This window comes from Culex quinquefasciatus, chromosome 1 (genome assembly GCF_015732765.1).
Source record: "Culex quinquefasciatus strain JHB chromosome 1, VPISU_Cqui_1.0_pri_paternal, whole genome shotgun sequence".
NCBI classification, from domain to species: domain Eukaryota; kingdom Metazoa; phylum Arthropoda; class Insecta; order Diptera; family Culicidae; genus Culex; species Culex quinquefasciatus.
Genome location: NC_051861.1, coordinates 89,566,725 through 89,582,086, shown reverse-complemented (window position 1 = coordinate 89,582,086; position 15,362 = coordinate 89,566,725). Strand labels below are relative to the sequence as shown.

General features: G+C 41.4%; 1 protein-coding gene across 1 annotated transcript; it reads right to left on the bottom strand.

Moving 5' to 3' along the window:
• Window positions 1-4,324: 4,324 nt before the first annotated feature.
• LOC6044431 (intraflagellar transport protein 140 homolog) lies at window positions 4,325-11,909 on the bottom strand. The gene is made up of 5 exons (XM_001861914.2): window positions 11,512-11,909; window positions 11,076-11,449; window positions 10,339-10,560; window positions 9,307-10,277; window positions 4,325-7,091 (listed from the first exon to the last, which is right to left on the bottom strand). The coding sequence occupies exons 1-5, from the start codon at window positions 11,656-11,658 to the stop codon at window positions 4,414-4,416; spliced, it is 4,392 nt and encodes a 1,463-aa protein (XP_001861949.2). The 5' UTR covers window positions 11,659-11,909; the 3' UTR covers window positions 4,325-4,413.
• Window positions 11,910-15,362: the final 3,453 nt, after the last annotated feature.

Here is a 15,362-nt window from a genome sequence, read left to right as displayed (position 1 = left end):
GAGACATTTTGCTTGGCCCTGCTATACTAATCTCCGGGAGGAAGCCTCTTCAAGGCAAAGTTGTTTGCTCAAGGCTTTTCTTGCTCAAGGGGAAGGTTGTGTGTTTAGGATAGACATTCCCTAAGAAATAGTTTACTCAGGGATAATATGCAGCCACAGATACAGAACTTGGGGCTTCCCTCGGGGGAGTTGGAGTTGGAGAGTGCAAACCGGGTAAGTAAGCAAAGTTTTTATTTGTCTTAACAGCTACTACTGCTGATGCTGCTACAGGGATCTTAGTGGAATACTTTTGCGTCCAACAAACCATCCGACCAACTAACGGTCGGTTCTTGTGATGTGGTTTTGTGGGGCGAAATGCTCATGTGTGATGTCTTATAAATAACAAGTTTTCTTATTTGATAGAGAAGACCACAAAAAGACGAAGAAAGGGTCCAGACTGGAGAATTCTCGAGGAAAGCTCCTCGATTAATTTTAACAAATAATTGCGTCTTTTTGCGTCAAAATTGAAACACAAAATGTCACTTATTTTCTACGAGTCCAGATTTTCAACGGAGTTCGGAAAAACATGACGATTTGGTCGAGAATTTCTCCCCCGACTTTGTTTTGAGACGGTTGTCGGTTTCGAGATGAAACCAGGGAAATTTACCAAGGGAATGAACAATTCTTTGCAAAAAGTTTCACCAAACATTCTCCTGCTTCTTGGAGGGAGGGGGCAGATAGTTGCTAATTTCGGGAACAGACAGATGCTAGAGTTCATCTGTGCTTTCTGGAATGAATGAGATCATTATTGTAATAACCCGAGAACAATCTTGTGTCGTAGTTTGAAATGTTCAGTATTGCACGAAAGCCTCATCTATAGTTGAACAAAAGGTCACTTCAAATATTCCACTCGATAAACTTTAAACTTTTTCCACGCTCAAAACTTCATTCATTCCGCCAATTAGGTGCATCAATTAAGAATCGAATAATTCAATGAAAAACTGATCCCAACTTGCATTTTTTTTCCCCTCCTCACTCACTGTTTGCAGTTTGTTGTTCAGTTATTACGCCAAACCCGGAATGGTGCTCGAATCAAGAGGCTCGTTGTTTCCGGTTTTATGATTTCCATTTGTATGAGAGTTTGCCTGTGTTTTTTTGCGGATAAAAAGTTGAATGAAAAGCGGGCCGTGTTGCATCGAGTTGTTTGCAGTTCATTTTCAAGTTGATGAAAGACTGAAGTTTTACTGGAGTTGTAAATCGTGGAATGATTTGCAAATAAATAAGAATGATCAACAGACAAACATAATCTTGTATGCCTAGTCAATATTTGCTTGAAACGGACAATTTGTTAAAAAATCTGACAATCTGGCAACCCTGATCTTCAGCAAAGTTTTCTTTTATGAAGATGTTCTGATCATTAATTTTGCTGTGATTTTATTGTATCAACAATATAGTTTTCAAAGATAGCACAGGAATTACATTAAAGTTTGATTATAGTTTTTTTTATTAATTGAACATGATTTTTGCATCCATTAACCCCTCGGTCATTTCGGTTTGTTTTGGCTTTTTGACGTTTGTCTGCTTTTTAAGTGGGCTACGGGCTAGTTATCGAGCGCCCAGTTACCCAGAGTCTCGGCCCGAAACTTCAAACACAAACAAAAGCAGCGAACCGAAGATTGGCAATGACGTTTTGGAATTTTGACAGTTTGGAACGCATGAATTACCCCATTATCGGTTTTCCGCATGGGTGATGTGGAAATTGTTGCACATGGGAATTTTGCAACTTATTTTAATTTATGCTAAATTTCAAAATTTAAACACGAATCTACAGTGCATCGATGTGAAAACTAAAGATAAACTAAAGCCTCGATGATTTGATGTGCAATCTTGATCAGAATCGCGAAAAAATAGGTTTAAGTTGAAAAATAATAGCAAAATAAATTTTGGTCTAGAATTTAACGAAACTTTGTCTGTTTTGTAAGACTTAATGTTATTGCACAATGGATATAGAATTTTTTACAAAAAAGTAAATTTTTCGGTTCGTCCACAAGCAATCTCATGTTTGTAAACAAACGACGCCATATTGCCAATGTTGTTCGGTAGCTCATATCAGGCCATCGCCGGGGCCCTCCCAGTTACCGAACAACTACTTTTAATCAAATTTCAAAATCTACGTTAAGTTTACGTTTCTTTAGTAAAGGTAAACAAACAACTGCATTGGCCGATGCACGTAGTGATTTGTTTACATTTTTTTTTTTGGTACACTCCGCAAACGTCAAACCATACAAAATTGATGCCGTATCTTTTCCGGGAGGGATCCGTAAAAAGATCCGGCAGCAATTTGTATGGATTTGACGTTTGCTGAGGGTGCCGTAAAAGTTTGGTTATGTTCTGCTTGCAAAGACAATAGAAACGTATACACTCAACCCCCGGTCATTGGTCACTTTTTCGTTTGACTCTTTTTTAGTTGGTCAAAGTCAAACTAAAAAGTGACGAACTGTCACTTTTTACACGGCGCTCAGGCACACTATCGAAACAATCGTTTGGTAGTGTGTGTGAGCTCCGTGTAAAAGGGGTGTCAAACTAAAAAGTGACTCCGTTCGTTTGACAACAGTTGGTGTCAAACCTTCGGGGTTTGAGTGTATCAGCCCAGCAAGAATTCTAAGTTGATTGAAGATGACGGCCGTAACCCAGCCAACTCAATCGAAACTCTGAAACGGAATGCAATTCGAATCGTTTACGTATTCCGTTTTAAACGCAACAACCGATTCCGTTTGAAATGAAATAAGTAAACGATTCGAATTGGATTCCGATTCAGTTGACTGGGAAGTTGCGTACATTTCCAAAAAAAAAACTCATCTATTTTACTATAATTAATTATTCTAAGCTAAGTGATTGTAGATAGGCCATAACGTTTTTAAAGAATAGCTTGAGGGTATCTATTTTTCCGAAAAGTTTTACAACTGCCGTCTACAATTTTGGCAAAAATCCGTTCTCAAGTGTCAGTTTAGAATATTGTAATATGACTTCGGACAACGATTATGTATTATATTTGTTATTCGAATGATACTTTGTGTGTACTTTTTATATGAACAAAGATGACATTTTGCATCATAGTTAGTTCGTCCATGCCAGTATTCATATAATTTTGATAGTTGTCCATACAAAAAGTGTAATGCCCTTTTTGTATGGACAACTATCAAAATTATATGAATACTGGCATGGACGAACTAACTATGATGCAAAATGTCATCTTTGTTCATATAAAAAGTACACACAAAGTATCATTCGAATAAAAAATATAATACATAATCGTTGTCCGAAGTCTAAGAGTAAATTTTCCAAACAAACTATGAGTCATGGGTTTTCTATGCAGATAGGACCTTTTGAAAAATAAATCGAGAATTGCTGCGTGCAAAAGGCTTGTACAGGAAATAACTGGACAACGTTCCATTCGAAACAAAATTTCTCGGATTATGAAGATTTTTTTTAAACGTTTAATAAAAAAATCAAACTCTATTCAAATGCTTCAATACACCGCTCCTGACACGTGTCCACGTGCATCCGGGAGCCATCCTGTCGCGGAAGATCAAGTGCAACCGCCGGAGCTGCGTGAAAATTGAATTTGCATTCGCAAGCTTCGCCTCGTACTTATGCATCAGTTGCGTTTTCCGATGCACATCACGCGCACATAATTGATACTGATAGGGCCTGTGATGGCTGAATTGTTGTTGTCCGAGCAAAATGAAATTAGCCGTCAAATGCTTTGAAGTGACCTCCTACACGCCGTTGGCCTCTCAAGTGGCAGACCGCGCCGGAAGACCGGAAGTCGACGACGAAGCCCAAAGACGAGCGAGTGATGTTATTCGATATTGATAATGGAGCCTACCTTCTGGCGCAATGGCCGAACGGAGTGGTTTGTTCTTGCTCCTCTCTCGCTATTTGAAGTAGCAGCTTGTGCTTGTGTGGCGATAATTTGCTGGAAATTGCTCGAGTCCTAAATCGGATTAATTTTAAGGCAGCATCTCGGCCTGAAGAGGCAAACTGGCCATCATAGCTATTAGGCCAGACTCGAGGAGAGAACTACAGAACATGTGTAGTGACTATTGCCTTTTGGAAAGCATCTTGTTTCTGGCTGCGATTCCGTTTGCAAGTGTGCTCTCGGAATGGACACGTGTATGTGATTGACCGTGACCAGATTGTATCAGATGGAGCAGAAGTATCTATAGTTCTGTTGGATGGTGATGTGTGCTATATGTTCATGTCAAGTTGATACGAGGTATGTTGGTTAGTCCTTCTCTGAAGAAGTGTATGAGCGTCATCAAGAAAAATATGACATATTTTCAGCTAGAATAAATAATTACGACAGGGAATTTTATTTCAAATCTTAAAACTATGAGATTTTAAGTCAAACACGCATCATAATTTATATTTCTACTGTTCAAACTCTTCCTGTATCTCCTCCTCGTCACTATCGATCGTCACCGTTGACGAAGTCAGCGGCCGCTGCGGCCTTCCGGGACTCACGTACGGCTCCAAATTCACCCCCGTCTCCGCCACCAGCTTGTCCAGCAAACTCCGCTCAATCAGCTCCTGCTGGTACCAGTCGAGCTTCTTCTGGGCCAGCACCTTCAAATAGTACAGGGCTTCCGAGTACTGACTCGTTGAGACCAGACATTCCACGAGCAGTGCGAGCAGGTCCCAAACCCGCACCGGCGGTCCAACCTGCTCCTCGAGCTTGACCTTGAGCAGTTTGATGACGGCGAGGAACTCGCGCCGTTCGACGGCGTCCTGCAGGTCGATCACCTTGCGTACCTCCGCCATTGCTTGTTGAAGAGTGTCGTTGATCTTCTGGGAAGGTGGGGTGGCACGCGAGAGACACTTGGCCGCTTCCTGGAGCGCCTTCAGAGCTTTGTCGTAGTCACGGAACTCGTCGATTTCGGCTTGGGCGCAGTTAGCGTAAAAGTTTGCCAGTTGGTTGTACGCCTGGCCTTTGGTATAGAAGGTCACGATGTTTTTGAGGATCTTGGAGTCACTTTGCCAGCTTAGGGCTTGTAAATAGTTGGCAGCCATCACGTAGACCTCCTTTTGACGGGACATTCCAGCGAAAAAGATGATCTTGTCGGTGTCGCCGGACTTTAGGAGGCTCTTCATGGCGCGGATCTTATCGCCGGCTTGGGTGAACTTCTTCGTAGCGGAGTGGTAGTCGCCTTGCTCTTGGAGGATTTCACCTAGCTTGATCAGGATGGAAATTCGGGCTTCCTCGGAGACTTCTTCCTTGTTCGGGGTTAGAAGTTCCGCAAGAGTTTCCGTGAGCGGAACTGAGTGATCCGCGGCTACTTGAAGTGCTCGATCGAGCTGTCGAGCACTTGCAAGCAGCTGAACAGCCTTGTAGTTCTGCTCGATTCCGATGAAGAAGTCAGCGCAACGGCTTACCAACTCCGGATCCGAACTAGCGTCCAGTTCGGACGCGATCACCTGCAATGACTCCGGCTGTTGTGACTTGAACGCCATCTCGACGGCTTTGTGCAACATTCCAGCTCGGTGGTAAAGCTCTACAGCTCGTCGATAGTCTCCATTCTCCTCGAAGTAAGCCGCGGCCGAGGCTTTGTCCCGAGGGCGAGCCGTGCAAGCAACCGTCCAAAGATCGTCCTGAAGATCGTTCTCTTTGCAGATTCTTACGGCGTTGCCGTAGGTCTGCGCTCGCGTGTAAAATTGGATCGCCTCGGAAAACTTGCCACTGTTTTCGTAGTAGCGAGCCAGGTGATAACAAGCAGCACGATCGCCACTGTTCCGAGCGATCTCGTCCGCTTTACCAACTTGACCAATGAAGCAAAGGATCCTGACCTGAGAGAACCAATCCTCCGACTTTTGATAGATTTTGAACGCCCCCTCCATATCACCACTACTCTCTATGTACTGAGCCCACCACTTGAGAAGTTCCGGGTCTTTCGTACCCTGCATGTACTTCTTCAACGCCGCTGGATCGTCCATCAAGAGCTGGCTCACGTTGTGCATCAAATTGTTTGTCTTCTCATAGAACTGGATCGCCTTCTGGGTCTTTCCATTCTCCTTCAACCATTCCGCGTACTTGTGATAAGTATTTTTCAAATGCACACGATCAAGGTGTTCAGCGATCTCCAACGCCTCATCGAACCTACCCGCAGCTTGGTAAAGTTTATTCAACAGATCGTACCTTCCAACCTTCTTGTACAACGCTTCCGCTTCCGCAATCATATTCAACTCGATCGCCAAGATGGCAACCCGACACTCATGCTCCAACGTCTGATCCTCCATCGCTTTCCTCAACGCCCGCACCGATCGCGCTCTCTTCAAATGACCCAAACACACCTTAGCCACGTCCAACCTCCCCGTATTGACGCAAAGCTTCGCCAAATTCGTCCAAACCGTGTCCGACTTCAGCGATCGTATGCAGCTAAACGCCTGATCCATGTTCTCCTGGGCCACGTTCAAGCTAAAGTTCAACACCATGTTCCGCGTAACAAGATCGCAATCCTCCAACCCCTTGAAATCTCTCAACGGAACCCGCTCGACCTGGTTTAGCTTCAAAATCACCACGTGCGGAATACAAACATTAATCAACTGCTCCCCACTCCCCAACTCGATCAACTCCAGCTCCCTCAGCTGCAACCGCTGATCAACAAACACCACGTTAATCTGCGACTCGGGAACATTCCCCGCACCACCCTTCCCGCCCTTACTCTGTCCCGGAATCGGCTTCGTCTCACAAGCCAACATCCGCGGATCGTCCGTGTCCCAGTAGAACCCGATCGGCAAGTGCTGAATCACCGAATCGGCCTCCCCCTTGCTGGAAAACTCGTAGTACTTGATGTTGCTGCTCTCCAAGTTCCACAGGTACAGCTTCCCGTCCGGAAGCAGCTGCTCGTTGGCGATCGTGACGGCCACGTGCGTCCCGGTGGCGTTGCACTTGGCGGAGATGATTTCGCCGAACTTTTCAAACAGATCGTAGCCGCTCTTTGGCGGTTGCAGTGGTTTGAGCTCGTGCCGGGAGATGTCGTACAGTTTGATGTACCCGTTGAGGGTGAACACGGTGAGGTACGGTCCGAGCAGGTCGGCGCCGATGGGTTTGCCTGGAAAAGTGAGAAATTATTTGGTACTTAGGAGAAATTCCGTCTAATTCCGTCAGATTTGCAAATTCTAGCTATTTCAACAAATTGTTTTGTAAAAGTTTTGATAGAAACTTGCTTGCTCACTTCCCATCAAGTTATGTGTTGCTTGATATGGGTTAAAAACGCATTTTAGAAGCTGTAACCGAAGGCCAAAGTTCTGATATGTTAACATCAGGTTCCCGATGGAATTACATGCCGTTATCCCGGTATGTTTTTTGCGTACTTTAACCGTAATAGACTTAAAGATGCTTAAAAATATAGATTTTGATTCCCATCACTCTAAGTGGAATGATGCTCGATAATCCGGGGTGTTCTTTGAAATTTACCAAAACAAAATACAACAACCATTACAGCAGCTCTTTGTAAACATTTCTGTTTAATATGACTTTTACTAAAAGTTATTCCTAATCCTTTTAAAGCATTTTACAAAAACGTTTCCCAAGTCTTTTCTAGTCTTATAAGAATGCACTTGAGCCCACGCCATTTCTATTATCGGCCGAGTTCTTTGTTCTTATCACCAAACTACGATAACTTTGAAATTTAATTTGAAATATTACTGTTTGGGTATCAAAATTTTGAAATTGAAAAACGGTTTTCGGTACCCAAAAAAGTATAGGCCATCGCTTAAATTTTAAAACGATCGCAGTTTTAGCGAAAAAAGATGTTTTTTTCCCTTTTTTGTCATTTTCCAGTTTTTGCTTGTCGAAAAACCAGGTTTTTATTTTCAAAAAATCAAATCTCGGAACCCTGCTAATGATGATGCTAATTTCCTAAGAAATCTGATAAAAATATTTTCATTCATATACAGCAAATTTTGAATTGCCATTTCTAGATTAAAATTTCAAAACATTCTATCCGTCATGAGGATAGAACCTTTTGAAAATTTAATCTAGATTTAATGTTGAGTACTGAGAGAATTTCTAATGGCAAGCAAAATCAAATGTTGGTTACTGGAATACCAGCAACGATTGCTGAATCTTCAGTAAATGATCTGTCAAACTGACACAAGAAAATTACTGAATTTCAAGTAAAATAATTTGACGTTGACTTTGCTGAAATTTCAGTTGTTTTGACAACAATTTTACTGAAAAATCAGTTAAAGTGTCAAAGTGGCAAATGTCAGTTAACTGAAAATTCAGTAAAAAATAAATTACTGAATCGTTTACTGAAATATCAGTTGATGAAAATTCAACTTCACTGTATTTCAGTGGAAAAAACTTTGGTTTGTGTACACAGCAAATTTTGGGTTGCCATTTCAGTAAAATAAATAACTGAGTGCGATTCAGTAATCATCACTTTTGCTGAAATTCGGCAATGAACAAAAACATTGCTGAAAAATCGATAACTGCATATCTGTCAAACTGAAATGCCACTTTGGACTTTCAAATGTGTTATGCTTTTAAACCACCTGTTTTTTTTTTAAATTTGGAGGCTTGATGAAATAAATGTTGAGTCTTGTGTTGAGTACAAAGCGGATTCGTTAATTCGAATTTCGCTACTTCAAATGTCGTCTAATTCGGACGTATTCGAATTAAAAAGCACTTAACCGTCAAAATCAGTTGTTCGACCATTTCCGAACACGATGTTTCAAGCTTTTGACATCTGTTAGTTGTTCCAATAAGCGAATTTGGATTCACTCATTCGAATCAGCGAATCCGCTCTGTACTGGAAACATTTTTAATGGCAAGCAAAATCAAATTTTGGTAGCTGAGATACCAGCAACGATCAATGAATCTTCATCATACTGACACGAGAAAATTACTGAATTTTCAGCAAAATAGTTTGACGTTTCTTTTGCTGAAATTTCAGTTGTTTTGACTAAAACGGTTTACTGAAATTTCAGTAAACTATCTGTCAAAGTGGCAAATGTCAGTTACTAAGAATTCTGTAAAATCTAATTTTTTGAATTTCAGTTGATCAAAATTCAGTAGAACACTGAATTTCATTTATTCATTTACTTATTTATTGTATGTACATATTGCTTTTGCATTTTTTCAAATTCCATTTTTACCGTTTGTCTATTTTTAAGAGAAAAACCACTTCTAGAATTTCGATGCCTCAATTATTAGGAAATAAGCTCAACCAACCAAAAAGGACAAGCCTTTTCGCCAAATCTCAAACAATCAAAACCGGTAGGAAATAAATTTCAACCCGTTCCATCCCTCCTTCAACTCACCTTCATGGTCACTGAAAAATATCTCCTGCAGCACGACCCCGCTGAGGGAGTAAATTTTCACCTGCTCCGCCCCGAGCGCCACCACGTTCTGGTCGTACAGGTAAATCGCCACACAATCAACGCCAAAGCTGCCCTGGTACGTGATGGATAGCGCATCGGCGTCTTCTTCCGGGCCTCCGGACGACGAGACGACGGAAGAACCTCCGACGCCGGGGACGCCCACCCGGTAGACGGCCACCGTACGGCCGTTTGTTAGGACAAGATTTATCTCGCTCAGCGCAAGATGGATGATGGAATTATCGCTTTTCATCACGGCCGTCCGCCGTTCCGCGTCACCCCCCGCCGACGTACTCTGCTGGGCCAGGGCCAACTCGTTGGACTTTTTCTGGGTCGCCCACAGGGTTCGGGTGTGACCGGCGAGGAGGGCCTGCTCCTTCAGGATGAACACACTCGACAGGCAGTTGACCATCATGCAGGGTCGGTTCGCGTCCGTAATGCCCCAGGTGAGACTCTTGATCGTGCCGCGGACCGGCGTTACGTTCGTCAACTGCCACTGGTTCTCCGGGTAGTCGTACGACCGGTTCACGTTCAGCCGGCGCCACGTGTACAAATTGCCCTGATTCGTGCCGGCACTCAGCGTCTGGTTGTCTTTGCAGTATGAAACGCAGGTGAAAAGCTCAACGGCAGAGTTCCGGGACGGTACATTTGTTCCACTTCCAGCCGTGGCTGTCAACTCCATCGACAGTACGTAATTATCGTTACTTTCAATGTCCCAAATACGGACGGACAAATCTCCTGTTAAAATCGCCAAGGCCGCACCGACTCCGGCGACCCACGTGATGGCACTTTTGTAACCGGACGCCTTCACCGAACCGGACAGCTTGACGCGGTCCAGCTCGGTAATTTGGCCGCTGCCATCCACCTCGTAATGACCGATGGTGATGTCCTCCAGCAGCAGCACGATGGAGTCCCTAATTAAACAATAAACTTAAGAAGATTCCAATCTAAATTACTGTTGAAATTTGAACTCACTGCCTCGGGTGCCACAGGATCTGGATGATCGGGATGCTGTCCCCGCGCACGATCTCCGTGCACGTGCCCGTCTGGTTGATGTAGTACAGGATGCCGGCCTGGGTGCACGCGAAAAAGCAGTAGTTGTCGGCGAGGGTGGCGTGCGCCAGGTTTCGCACGGCAGTCCGCGGGCGCCACGTGGTAAGCGTGTCCAGCGCGGCCTCGTCGCCAGCCACCGCGGCTCTACGATGGTGAAATACAGTATATATTTAGTTTAAAGAATTAATATTTTTATTGCATTTTTCTCGAATTTTAAAAGCAGATGTTTCGCTTTGGTCTAAAAATTCATCAAAATTTTATTTTGGCGTCGCTCTTGCTTACAATCTAAAAAAAAGCATGCAATATGTACAACGAGCGAACCGCCTCAATTCTCCATACAAACTTCGGAGAAAAACCATTCAGACATGTATAAATATTTTTGAAAATTTTAAAGTACACTTATTTGTCTAAAGTTCATGCTTCCCCTCTAGTTGAGCCTGTGCAGCCTTTTGTAAATTTGTGTATCCAATATCCAGATTTCTAAGCGAAGATGGCGTTTCAAATGGTGCCGCCCGAAATGTCAAAATCACGCAGTGGTACCAATAGTACAAAAAAATGTGCCATGTGCCATTTTTTATAATGTTGGTACCACTGCGCGATTTTGACATTTCGGGCCCGTATTATCAATAAAAAACATCATGCCCGTCATGCCCCCTTACTTGGCCAAATTGGTCAGCTCCCGGTTGCTAGCGCTCTCGATCGACTTCCGGAACGTGATGTGCAGCAGCGGATCCCGCAGGTCATGGTTGAACATGGTCAAGAACTGACCATGCCCGTCGTACCGCCATCCGGTCAACACTCCCATCGCATCGGCCGTAATGACCCGCCCCCCTTTCTCGCTAAACTCCAGCAGCATAATCGGAGACTTGTGCGGCCCATTGATGGTGGTAAAGTCCCGTTTGCCCTCGAACCAGGCATGTATCTCGCCATTCTCCCACCCACTTAGCAGAATCTTCTTCTCCGGGTGCCAGGTTAGCACCGTCGCTTGGGACGTCAAGTGCACCGGGTAGGTCACGTTCCGTAGGGGGACACCCTAAAATAGACACAAATTTCATGTAAAATCTTTTTCAAGGTTCAAAAGTGAACGAAACTCACCGTATCATCAAAGATCGTTACGGAACCACCCCGTTCATTACTGTACGAGGCCACGGCGAAGATCGGCTCATTCGGATGCCAACAACTGACCGTACTGATCGCTTCACTGTCCAAAAACTGGACCTTGGTGTCGAAATACAGTGTCATTTTTGCAGCTTTTCAAAGATCAGTGAAAAATTTTATTGATCAAACCAGAATGAAATTCGATTTCATTCACAAATGTTCAGTTTACAGTTATGCCCCAACAAAGTGTCGCCATAGTAACGGTCAAGGTAACGTTTGTTTACAAACAGCGTTCATTCACAAAATATCAAATTTTATCAATGAAGTAAAACAATTTTTCAAGAAAAACACAATACAGTTATTTGACGCTGCGCAATCCATTCACCACTACTGAGCGTCGTATCGTACCTGCTCAAGCGGTGCGAAGCATCTTCACCTGTTGATTGCGAGTTGTTTACATCGAGCACCTGTACGGGAGTACAGGTGAGGTGCGTTAGTGTGTGTGAAGCCGATTTACGATTACAGTAGAAGCTTCAGGTGAGATTTAAAAGCGGTAAATCGACTTTAAATATTTCTTAATTTGTGTTGTTCTTGGTTAGGAGAAATTATGCAGATTTGCTCAAGTTTATTTGAAAAGACTACCCAGTCAACTCAATCGGAATCGAATTCGAATTGAATTCCGTTTCAGAATTCCGATTGAGTTGACTGGGTAGTGTTACAGCACTCAATCTGGCTCTTTATGAAAAATATGATGCCCTATAAATTACATGAAACAGTAAAAATCCATAACCGACGAAAAATGTTGTTACATACATCATTCTTACTTAAAAATAATATATTTTCATTCATATTTCTATGATTATCCATGAAAGTATTCAATGGATCAAAGTAAATAATAAGATTGGGGTTACTACAAATTTTATTTGAAGTTTTTCTAGAGTATTTGTTCCTTGAATTTGGCCGGAGTCGCCGCTATATGTTTAAACATGAATATAAAATTAAAAAAATCGTCAAGGTGACAACAGGTCAAATGATGTAAAGTCGAATTGACAAAAGGTTCAAAGTTCAAAAGGTTTAAAGTTTAAACAATTTAAAGTTCAATAGGTTTAAAGTTCAAGAGGTCAAAACTAGGGTCAAAAGTTAGAAAAAAAAACGAATTAAAAATGGGTTCGGAACTGCCCATGTTCGCATAAATGTCCCATATTGAAAAACAACAATCTGATAAAAAAAAGAATTTCTGGAGTTTTTTTTAAAAAAAGGTCCAATAAACCAAATTTTCAGTTTTTGCTTTTCGGGTGTTTTTTAATACCCCTGATTCAAGGCGGTTTCAAAAACACCCAAAAAGCAAAAACTGGAAATTTGGTTTATAGGACCTTTAAAAAAAAATCTCCAGATTTGAAGTTTGTCCCTATTTCCTATGTTAATTTGTGCATTGCAATTATAAAAATCAGAGTACAAAAAAAAATTATGATTACTTTTTGTTTTTTAATGTTCATGCTAAATATCGAAAAATCAACTCTGATTCGCTGAATCTTCTTCTGGCATCTTCTGGCAAGAAATGTTGCGAACATAAAATTTAAAAATTTATTTAAAATCAACTCGATTTTAGGACTCAATTTAAACACGTTTCTAAATACCTTGTAATTTTTGTGTGTGTTATAAGCAGTTCCTTAAAACGCTTACTGAAATAAACATATTAATGGCACCAGTGGCAAATTTTTAAAACTTGATTCAATGGCGAAATAGATGTTATGATTGGATTCTGTATAGTTTAAGGCTTGTAAAACCAACTTTTACAAACAATCAAAGATTTATATCCTTGACTTTTGACGCAAGTGAAGTAAAAACTGCAATATCATGTTTTCAAGCACCTCAATCAGCAAAAAAAAAAATACCTCAAAACCACCTCCAGAAACCCGAAATATCTTCGGTGGTCAGGAATCATTTTTTCAAAGCATATCATGAACTGAAAATAGAATTTCCAGTCGAATGCAACTGGGTAGATCGAAATTGGTCATTTTTTTGGCAAAGATACAACATTGAGAATTCCCGTGACGTTCGAGATGACGTTACAACGCAAGCAGAACACCCTTTTTGTCTGCGTTGTAACTTCATGAAGTGTACAGGGGCTGCAAACAAATAGCTTAACTTTTTTTTCAAAAACCAGTGATGGCATTGGATTCAGGAGTCAATTTTACGTTGAAAAAACATAAAAAGTCTTGTTTATGTTGATTATCAGAATCACAGTCTTTTCTAAAAAATATTGAAGGAAAAATTCTCCACAAAGGTAACGTCACCCTACATATTCGCTCGTAGAACAACAACCGAAACGTGAAATCCTTAGCCCAACGTTGATTCTTATGGCAAATTTAACATACTTTCGGGATCTTTAAAAGTACTGAGGTGTTTTCTTTGAAATTTCAGAGTTACAGCAAAAACTGAAAAAAGAAACGTCAAACCGTTGTAACGTCACGGCAGAATGTGTCTAATTATGTTGTACAGTGTACAAAATGCAAAATATATTCGTTAAAAATAATTCATTCATTAATTTTCTCCCCCCACGATGGTGATGATGGTTAATTCAAAATTAAATCGCATGTATATTGAGAAAATTGCTTGTAAAGTTTTCAATTTTCGATTTGTGTTTTTGTTAGAATTTAGCAATTCTGTTTCAGGATGATACATTTGCAATTCAGAGATTTGGAAAACCTTTCAGACCAATTCATAAGCCTTTGCAGGGAGGATACATAATTCTACGTTTAGATTTTTCTAGCTCTTTTAGGGAAAATAAATTTTGAGAATACAGATATCTAAGGCCGATCTCACGCACACTAGCGCGACATTTGTTTTGCTGGCCGGTACAAAATTTAACCTCAATCTTTTTCGTGTACGTACACGCTATACATGCGCACGTAGATAGCTCTATAAAAAACCATACACTCAAAATCAGAAGTTTCCCTCAAAAGGATACTTTCTATCCTTTTTCAAGTTCACCCGGCGTCACCCTTTCAAAAGGGTATGTCAAAATCAGTACATTTCGTACATTTTCGATACCCTTTTAAAGGGTAACGACTGGTGAACTTGAAAAAGGATACTTATGACTTTAAGTGTAGAAATGCGCAAAATGTCAAAAGTTTGATTTATTTTTTTCGCTCAATTTCATTTAAGAAAAGCTGTATGGTAATTTTTGGTTTCCATGATATGGCCATTTAAAAACAGAGTTTTCTGAAAAAAATTACGAGAAGCGCAAAAGTTTTAGGCAGTGCCAAAAAAAGGTGGTCCAATTTGGTTCAAAATCAGGATTCTTACATGTTTTGATCACTCACCCCATACGAACAGCGACACAAAAGCACACACAAAAATTAACCTGAATAATCACGACATCGCGTCCCCACTTCCAGCGCACCAATGAAGTTGTACTTTTATCACATGAAACGTTTAACTTAACTACTGTGTGATTTGACTTTTACTACACTCAAACCCCGATGGTTTGACACCAACTGTTGTCAAATGAACGGGGTCACTTTTTAGTTTGACACCCCTTTTACACGGAGTTGATATACACTACCAAATGTGTGTTTTGATAGTGTGCGTGAGCGCCGTGTAAAAAGTGACAGTTCGTCACTTTTTAGTTTGACTTTGACCAACCAACGGGGTACAAACTAAAAAAGTGTCAAACGAAAAAGTGACCAACCACCGGGGGTTGGGTGTACAGTAATTCTTATAACAAAAATGGAATTATTATTAAAAAAATATTTTTATTTTCACTGTGCACAGTTTGCGCGCGTTATCAATCTCAATCACCCAAGATGGCGGCCTTTAGCATCCCCCTGGTTACAATAGCTGCA